At 36.3% G+C, this 9,569-nt stretch overlaps 2 protein-coding genes across 5 annotated transcripts in view; one reads left to right on the top strand and one right to left on the bottom strand.

The window, feature by feature from the left end:
- Positions 1 to 1,701: 1,701 nt before the first annotated feature.
- On the top strand, positions 1,702 to 4,862 carry LOC113113876 (G protein-regulated inducer of neurite outgrowth 1-like). Of its 3 annotated transcripts, none has more exons than XM_026280401.1 (3): positions 1,702 to 2,019; positions 2,161 to 2,243; positions 2,479 to 4,862. In XM_026280401.1, the coding sequence occupies exon 3, from the start codon at positions 2,563 to 2,565 to the stop codon at positions 4,102 to 4,104; it is 1,542 nt and encodes a 513-aa protein (XP_026136186.1). In that variant the 5' UTR covers positions 1,702 to 2,019; positions 2,161 to 2,243; positions 2,479 to 2,562; the 3' UTR covers positions 4,105 to 4,862. The 3 variants fall into 3 exon arrangements, with proteins under 3 accessions (XP_026136186.1, XP_026136187.1, XP_026136185.1); XM_026280402.1 differs by having other exon boundaries at positions 2,158 to 2,243; XM_026280400.1 differs by lacking the exon at positions 2,161 to 2,243.
- Positions 4,863 to 4,870: 8 nt separating this feature from the next.
- Positions 4,871 to 9,569, bottom strand: part of LOC113113874 (cadherin-related family member 2-like) — a 13,303-nt gene continuing 8,604 nt past the window's right edge. For both annotated transcript variants that reach the window (XM_026280397.1, XM_026280399.1), the window contains exons 25-31: positions 9,502 to 9,567; positions 8,211 to 8,358; positions 8,001 to 8,122; positions 7,462 to 7,575; positions 7,271 to 7,354; positions 6,167 to 6,233; positions 4,871 to 5,693 (exon numbers count right to left, since the gene is read on the bottom strand). In XM_026280397.1, the coding sequence (XP_026136182.1) occupies positions 5,529 to 5,693; positions 6,167 to 6,233; positions 7,271 to 7,354; positions 7,462 to 7,575; positions 8,001 to 8,122; positions 8,211 to 8,358; positions 9,502 to 9,567 (766 nt within the window). In that variant the 3' untranslated portion in view covers positions 4,871 to 5,528. The remainder of the gene's footprint in view (positions 5,694 to 6,166; positions 6,234 to 7,270; positions 7,355 to 7,461; positions 7,576 to 8,000; positions 8,123 to 8,210; positions 8,359 to 9,501; positions 9,568 to 9,569) is intronic.

Raw genomic sequence — 9,569 nt, 5'->3', positions numbered from 1 at the left:
TTATTGCATGTAGAATACACTCGGTATGATTTCAGACAGCTGCAAGTAAGAAAAATCTATAAGTTATTTTCAGTTCCTTTAAAATACAAATATAAAATGTAATGTCTGTTTTGTATTTATGGCATGTAAAATTGAGACAAATTATGATATGATGCCAGAATGTGTAGGTGTCTATAAAAGCTATAAATGCAAACAAATATCCCCCCAAATAATGTAAGTGCAAGACATGCACATGTAATAGGGTAAAAAAAAAAAAAAAACGAGTAGATTGATTACATTGAGAATTGCAAACAAATATATATATATATATATATATATATATATATATATATATATATATATATATATAAACATATATAAACATTCTTTATCTCTCTGTAAATCAGAAAATACTGTCAACAGCAAGAAAAAATTAAATAAATAATAATTAATACATACATACATACCTTATATACTTATAACATACATGCATACCTTATTATATATATATATATATATATATATATATATATTTTTTTTTTTTTGGTCACACTTTATTTTAGGGTCCAATTCTCACTATTAACTAACCATTAACTATGACTTTTGCCTCAATTAACACCTTATTTGCTGCTTATTAATAGTTTATAAGGTAGTTGTTAAGTTTAGGGTATTGGGTAGGATTATGGATGTCATGCATTATATGTACTTTATAAGCACAAATAAACAGCCAATATGTTAATAATAGACATGCTAATAAGCAACTAGTTATTAGTGTGAACTGGACCCTATACTAAAGTGTTACCAATTTCTTTCATATGTTTCATATTGTTTCAAAGTTTCATTCTGTTGTATAGTGAAGATAAAAGCAGTCAAGATATACTCATTGGCGTTCATGTCTGTAGACGTAGACGCATATGTCAAACAGAGTCATCCCGAGGAAAGGTTTCTCATCACAACTTAATTTACAGTTGATCTCCAGCACTTTTGACACTCTCCCCTGTACTCTCCACCTCCACGTCTCCATCCTCTTTACATCCCTATCCACCTCCTCCTCTTCATCATCATTCGCAGGCAGCATCCTCTTGTTTTCAGAATATGGCATGTGTTGTCTGAACCCCCCCCCCCCCACCCCCACCCCCCATTACCATGAACACAGTCACTCCACCCCCTGCATGTACATGGCTGGTTGCTAGGCAACAAATATTCTGTGAGAACATGCGATTGGCAAAAGCCCTCGATTTTTATGGTGAGAACATAGGCGATAAAATACAGCGCTCCAAAGCTCACTCCATGGCATGGTGAGGTGTAATGGACCAGTGTGGCATATGAATCCAAAAATCCATTTTATAGTTACCATTCAAAAAATATTAATTAAATGGTCTTTTACATAGGTGCAGCAGTTTAGTGACCTACATCGTCAACCACTTTACACTGATTTAGTTTTCTCATGCGGGAAAACAAAAATTATGAAAATGTGAATTTATATATATTTATTTTGTTATATAAGAAAAAGTAAACTGTATCAAATGTTTTGTTCCAGAGCTCATAAAGACATTACTGGTTTACCCTTTTGGTATATTGTCTGCCGAAGTAAATGTGTTTCATTTGAGGTTTCATTACATAAGAGCTTTGTTTTTTTTTTTTTTTTTTTTTTTTTTTACTTAAATATTTATTACTTTACTTAAATATTCAATATTTATGAATTTATTTTCATTATTATAATTTTTCAACACATGGATTTTCATCCCCATCATTTGCTTCTGATTAAAAAGCTACAGATACTTTGTCATTTCATTACCAATCACTGGCAGGCTGAGTCTGGTTTCCAGGGAAACTAAAAATCAGAAGCTTTCAGTACTCTCAGCCACAGTGAAATCCAAGGACCACCATCCACTGAGATTCTTCTGGAAAACAAACCATCTACAGCCTGCCTCTCATTATTACCAGCACCTAAAAGAGGAGCTTGGAGTGTGAATATATGCTTTGGCTGTGAAATCTTTAAAAATATGGATACAGCATTTGATCTGTCGTGCAGTTGAGGTATGTGTCGTTGGGGTGTTGTTTTTTAATTATGGTCTCACTGTGTGCCGTCGTAGTTTTGATTTTAGAAGGTACTGCAAAATTTTTATTTTATTTTTTTTAAACAAGTTTGTGTGTGTGTGTGTGGTTGAACTGAAGCAGACAGCTGCCTTGATATCATTTGGTTTCTGTTTTGGGGGATAAAAGTGGAATCAAGATTGTCGGCAATCAATACTGTTCTTCCTGTAAGTATTTTAAGACTGAAGTTTGTGTAATTTTATTTTATAATTATTTCAAGAACATAAATCATGATTGTTTTTCAGTGCCTGAGATCATTACAAAACAATCAGATATGAAATGAATTTTACCTAATGTAGTGTTTTTGTGTGTGTGCCATCATTAATGCATGTCAAGTGCTCTTTTTTTAATTCATTGCACCTGCATTAATGCACTGATGCATTTATGTGATTTGTTTTCCAGCAAAACCACCAGTGGCGTGAATCTGTGAAGCTCAGACGTTCTACTTCCCCTTTCCCAGATCAACACAAACCCATCTCTGAACCCATGGAGGGTCCTGTTCTGACAGAAAGTGAAGTTTGGAAAGTTGGCTCAGGGACCACCACAAGTATAAACACCAATGACTATTCGGCCCTTATGAACGACAACGTAACTGATGAAAACCCAGGGACCGCAGGCCATAAGGAGATCTGTGGGAGCATCGAGGAGCAACCTGACCAAGAGATTTCATCAGATCAGATCAAGTCAGTGATTCCACATGAGCAGCGATTAGAAGAGGAATTATCTTCCACTCAAACAGCAGTCAAAAGTGATGAACCACCTGCGGCAGCATTTCAACCAGAGTGGAGTGTTAACCAAGCAGATAAGATGTGCTTGGCATCTGGCCAACAAAGCCTGGACCAGGAGATTACCATACTGGTGACCAACCATGATTGTACTTTAGAGGATGAGGAGAATGTGGAGAATGAGGAGAATGAGGATGAGTTCGGGGAGCAGAAGACTTCCAGCTGCCCTGCTGAACCAGAGATGGTCTCTTCGGTTAAAAGTGAAGGAGTGACTGAGGAAGAGAGCCTCGATGGTTCCATTGTTGTGGCAAACGTGATTGAAGTCAGTCAAGTCCAGAAGACCAGCGTCATAAGCCATGTATCACCTGAGCAGAATACCACCAATGAAGGACCAAGATTGCCTGGAGATCCAGGGTATAGTAGCAATGAGACAAAATGTGGAAGTAAATGTTCAAGCACCCCACAGAAAACAAATGCAAGTAGCACAGGCACGGAAGTGAACATTTGCAGTCTGAAAGACCAGCCCACAAAGCCTGAAGATGTGGAAGTAAAACTGAAGAAAACCGAATCAACCAAGTGCAAGGATCCTGGACGACCTTCGCAAGAGACACTAACCTTGACTCAGTCGCATGGACGCACACAGACCGTGCAAACCCAGGTTAGCCTGGAGGTGATGTACCAGTCGGTGGCCACCAGCCCCATGACTCCTCAAGAGGGCTCCGCAGCATTCCTTTTTCCAGGCCCCTTTGGAAAACTCGCCAACAAGTGTAGTACAGATGTGGCACTGACCAAAGATGCCGAGATGCAGGTGGGCCCTCAGGTGGAATTCCGTTCGGTTGCCACTGCTCCTATGACTCCGATCATTCTGAACGCACCTGAGGTTTTCCCCGAGCCGGAACCACGGATCGGGGTGACAACAGACGAAGTGCCAGAACCTGTGCAGGAGGTGAGCTGGGATGAAAAGGGAATGACTTGGGAAGTGTATGGTGCGGTGGTGGAGGTGGCAGTGCTGGGCTCCGCCATCCAGAAGCACCTGGAGAAACAGGTAAAGAAGCAGAAACAGCCTTTGGCCTTGCCCTGTCCTGCAGATGGTCTGCCAGCAAACCCAACCGAAACGTCGATGTCGATGCCTTCCAGTCCTCCCCCCATATCAGACCTTGGTGAAAGCAGCCTGGCCAAAGAACAAAGTGAGGAAAAGACGGTGCAGAGTGGCAGGCGTCGGCAGAATAATTTTCGCCAGTGGTTCAGGAATATCTGGCGGCCAAAATGTTGTACAAGACCACGTCAAGATGAGGAAAACTAAGGAAGGCATGGTGGTCCAAACCATCTTAATAGACAGTCTTTCCAAATTTTGTGCACTTTGGATGTGCACAGGATTGGGTTTTGTTCAATGATACTCCCCTTTAAGACCTTTAAAATGACTTGTATTGACACTGTGTTACAAGACGCCCCTACAGTATATGGATAATCATCACTTTAGGTTTGGTTTGATACACTGCACACAAATACAGTTGTCTTGATTTCTCCTCGCTCTCGATTTTAAAATGGCTCCTATGTGTTTTTGCTTGCTTCTGTCGAGACCATGCTACCTTGATGTTGTTGTGGTCAGTGAGGATCACTTTTAAAGTGCTCTTTTATAATATTTTACACTAATAATTTTACCTTTAATATTTCTATATTTCAAATATGTATATACAAATTCAGCTTGTATATTTAAGGAATGGTAGAAAACCTTTATAGAGTGACAGTACCAAGTATTTTGTATTGGGCAAAAATGACCTTAAAAAATTCTTGGTGTTTCAGGTAACAAGTAATAGATGATGTCTCAGATTTTATCAACATTGAAGTGTTTGGTGTTCTTTGAGTTTCATTTTCTATTTGCTTTTGTATAACCTCGTCAATATTCAATGGATTTGTCTTGTATTTTCAGTCCAGCTCAGTACACATATATCAAGCGCACCTTCGAGCCTTACATTGCCTGTGATGTTTTGTGACTGTTGTGAGAACTGTAAAGTGAATAATTTTGAAATTAAATCGTCTACAAGGGAAAAGCAAACTTGATTTGTGACTCGCTTTAATAACATGATCAATTTTATTAGAGAAAAATACCTAATTATTATTAGTATTATTTTTTTTTTAATTCACAGAACATGCTATCGAATGATTGCACTTAGAACATATAACAATACACCATATATAGACAGTTTACGATATATATAAACCCTGTTTAATAATCTGTCATAGCAGGATATGAGATTTTTGATTTGACTCAGACTTAAACTAGCAGACTAGTGCTACAGTAGGTAATATTTGTCAGGATACACAAGCAGTTTAACTTTAGTTTCTGTTGAAGCAGTTAAGGTTTTTTGTTCAGAGACAGAAAATAATATTTTTTAAAAAGAGTTTCAATCTTCTTTATGACAGTACAATCAAGGAATAGGTATTAAATATTGGAGAATCCAAAAATTCTGAATATGAAAAAGGGATGATGGAGAATAATGTAAGTAAAATTTACCTTCAAATACTGTTTGAATCACTGCTTGTTTTTAGTGCACCGAGATTTTTTCTCTCTCTTACATTTCAAAGTGCATTGGTCATTTAAAGTGGGTTTACTTTAAAGTTAAAGTTTGCCCAAATGCAAAATATTGTGAAATTGAGTCTTTTCTCCTTTTTTGGCAGGATCACATATAAAAAAATGGCAAACAGGTGGAGGTCAGAGGCTGAAAGTTAGAGATCAGTGGTGTCTACGGAAGGGTTTGCAAAAGTGAGACTGGGGCTGTCAACACCTCTCCTCTTTTCTCGCTGGGCAAGTGCAGCACCCAGAGGCTCAATGTATGGAGATTCACTTCTTTCATCCTCCTCCTCCTCCTCCTCGTCTTCCTCCTGAATTGCCTACCACACAACAGAAAACGTTAAGTACTCAAAACATACTCAGTTAAAGAACTTATGAAGTCTTTTTGCTGTTGTGTCCCCAAGCGTTTATAGAAAAATACGTTTTTTGCATAATAAGAGGAATTTATGCTTGAAATACAAAAACAAAACAAAAAAAAAATAATGCCTGAAATACTGTAGAACTTGTAATTTTAGATCTGTCACTATTAAATAAGCAAATTAGTGACTATGCAAATGCCTCAAATCATACTGGAGAACATGATTATCAAGTTTTACACAAACTTGGAATGGAATTCATGCTGCTCGAGTTCTGCTGTTATTAAAGCAAAAAGGTGACACCACAAATGCTAAGAAATTATTCAATTCTAGTTATTTTTTCAGTTCACTGTTTCACAAATTATGTTGACTTTCACTAGTGGTCTCAGACTTCTGCTCCCTGCTGTATAATATCTTTATTTTAATAATACATTTACCATCATTGGCATAGCGTCATTGGCATTCTCTGTCGTCATATCAATGCTGTAGTCCAGGGAATTCAGGCTAAAACACACAGAATAGAGACATAATAAGAATCTCACAAAGTTACACTCTTCTGAATGAAGACTTGGAGACATAGGGAAAGAAGTTACTGGCAGAGACATTTCGACCAGTCATGTAGCTTGAAATAAAATCATGCTACATTTAGCATGTAGTACAGCTTAATGTGATTCTGAGACTTATGGGGTCACCAACATCACAACATTGTTTAACTAAAACTACCGTTACTGAAACCAATCTATAATTACCCCTAGATAAGTGCAAACAGATGCTATCTGTCATGGAGAACTACAGTATGTTCTACTGTATCTTAAATAGATTTTGTAGAAGCCATTTAAGTTCATTTGCAGAATGTGGGCTTCCATGACATGATAAACATGCTTTCAAAAACTTCCATTGAAGGTCAGTGGCTTCCATCTTCTACAGTGAAGTCAGTTTTTGAATGTGCAATGTGATATCATCTTGTTTAGATAATTTCAGAGCGAGTAAGATGAAATTTTACCTCTCACTGTCCAGAGTAATTACATTAAAACACAAACTGCCTGATAGATCACGATGCATTATGTAACTAATAGGGCTGTTGATTTAGTGTTTGTTAATTTAATAGGATTAATGATAAGTGTCACATGCCCCTTGATCTATACCACAACAAATTAAAAGTTGTTTAAATATATTAATAGTTTTATTCAACGAGAATATATTAATTGAATAAAAAGTGACAGTAAAACATTATAATGCTACAAAAAAACTTTAATTGAATATAAAAGCTGTTCTTTTGTAGCACAAATGTTTTAAACAGTGATTATAACAAGAACTATTTCCCGAGCACCAAATATAGGAATAATTTCTGTAGGATCATGTGACTGAATTTTCTGCAGCCATTACCCCAGTCTTCAGTTTTGCTGGCACATGAATAAATGACCTTTTAACATATACATATATATATATATTTATTGATATCCTAGTCAGTACCCTACAACAGTGTGAACATCTTCTCATAATTTCTTCTCAGTAGTGTTTTTAGTGTAGAGTCATGATACCTCTCTCTGTCTGCGCTGGAGTCATCTTCATCGAAGCCTAGGTCTGTGGCTGTATCAATATTCATATTCAGCACTGGGTTTGCGCTGTGGAATACATATCACACAATCTCACACAACAGCCTGCTGCTGAATTCCTGTTCAAAATTACACAATGGCTCAACATTTTAGGCAGCCCGTGATGTCTGTCTTACCCTTCTTTGTTGTATTGGTTGGTTCCAGGAACCACAGGGCCGGTCTTCTGATTCTTTATGACCACTGAGGCTGCTGAATTCATGGCTTTGGCTGCCTTTAGTTTCCTCTTGTAACTAAAGGTTAGAAAGAGACCAGCAGCGATAAGTTGCAAATCCAGCACACATCAGACAGAATGAAGAAACTTGTGCAAATGTGTGGGTGCACATAAGGAAGAGCTATTTTAAATCTGGTTAGCAGATTTGTAATGTGTGAGAGCCAGACTGAGGTTAGAGGGTCTTCCATTATGCCACTGTATTGGCTCATGTAAGTTGACTTCATATTCTATACACCCTACATGACCCATCCATGTTCAGAGGCATGGTGGCTAATTTTAGGCCTTTAAATATTACAAATTACTCAAAAAGGGGAACTACAAATGAATGGTATAATACAGAGACTGATAAGGTGTATAAAGATCACCATGCAAACCAAACAATAAGTGTTTTTTTTTTGTTTGTTTTTTACATCATTGAAACATGGGTAATTCGGTAGTTCTTACTTTCTTCTGATGCACACGAGAGAGGTGGTTGTTACAACAAGAACGATCGCCAGTGCAGCCATCAAACCAATCATGATAAACACCTCTGTCTTCATTTCTGTAGTCTCCGTAATAGTTATTGACTGTTAACGAAATGAGAAAAGGCATTTGAAAAAACGTAAAGCTTACCGTGTTGAACAACATCTTTAGTTTATGTTTTTGGTCACTCACAATGCCAGTAAATCCAAGCTGAGTAAGCTGGGATCCAAATTCCTTATAGACCTCCTCTGAATTCAGGATTGTGGTCACTTCATCGTAGTTAAGAGCTGTGCCATTTGAGAACACAAAATAAGCCTCCAAAACGGTTATGTCTTCAGATCTGCGAATGACAGAATTTTTGTATGATTTATATGCTATTATAGCATTTATTTACATATTTAATTAGCATATTTATATATTAAGTTTCATTTTACTTTTAGTAATTTTTTTATGTGCTTCTGGCTTATTATTAGTTTCTTTTTAAATTTTAAATTCAGCTTTAATTTATTTATTTTTATTTCAGTTTCAGGTAGTGCTTTTAATAGTTCATCTTCAGCTCATTTTATTTCAGTTAGTTGCCAAGGCAACATTCCTGATTTTCATTTTTAAAGTCATTTTGAAGGTTTTCATCTAATATTTATGTACTTATTCCTAATCTAGTTGTCAAATAAACCTGCATTGTATATTACAAAGCATGTTTTCCTCTTTTATAAGTCGCTTTGGATAAAAGCATCTGATATACGCATAAACACAATGCAAATGGCTAAATGTATTTTAAATAATGTATTTACATTTTTATATAGTTCTAGTTAACAATAAAAACACTTAATATATTTTTTTAAATGTATCCTTTTATATTCCACAGATGAAATAAAGTTATACAGGTTTGGGGGAGTAAAGTCTGACCATTTCTGTAATATAAATATAGTGTAAGTACACTGTAAAAACCGATACAATCAGTGTCAGTGAGTCATAGCAGCTAATGTTTTTGCATAAACTCATCAAAATATGTTCAGCTATTCCAAGTTATATGACGTTAAACTAGATTTTTTAAAGTCATCCTAATATAATTTAAGTTAAAATGACTTAAAATGACTAAGCTGATTAAACTTAAAAACTTAAGTCCATGGACTGACTTGAAATAGATGGAATTTCTTTACAGTGTAGATAATGTTTTACTGGTCTGTTGCGTCTTAAATCTAGAATTTTCAGTAATCATGCCATATAAAGGGAATGTTTGCTTAATAACAGTAGTACTGACAAGACAGGACATCTACATTGAATTTTGAGTCTTTTTGGGGGAGAAAATACGACTGACTTGGATTTAGTCTGTGATGCATACGCCACCTTCTGGATTATGCATATTACAACAGGAAAAAAAAAATCCATATATTTCAGGTTTTCTGAGTTTGTTACGATTCAGTTTAGTTTTCTGTATGTGTATGTAAATGTATACGTGGGGACATGGTTGACTGAACCTTACCGGGTAACTCTCTCAGTAAACACATTGAAGAATTCAACTGTTGCTTTTGTAGCACTTATCAGAATCCT

The sequence above is a fragment of the Carassius auratus genome, chromosome 14 (assembly GCF_003368295.1).
Source record: "Carassius auratus strain Wakin chromosome 14, ASM336829v1, whole genome shotgun sequence".
Taxonomy (NCBI): Eukaryota; Metazoa; Chordata; class Actinopteri; order Cypriniformes; family Cyprinidae; genus Carassius; species Carassius auratus.
Note: the sequence above shows the minus strand (reverse complement) of the source record. Positions and strands in the feature narration are given on the sequence as shown.

Coding starts and splice junctions, on each gene's coding strand:
- LOC113113876 (XM_026280400.1), top strand. CDS start 2,563: ATGGAGGGTCCTGTTCTGACAGAAAGTGAAGTTTGGAAAGTTGGCTCA.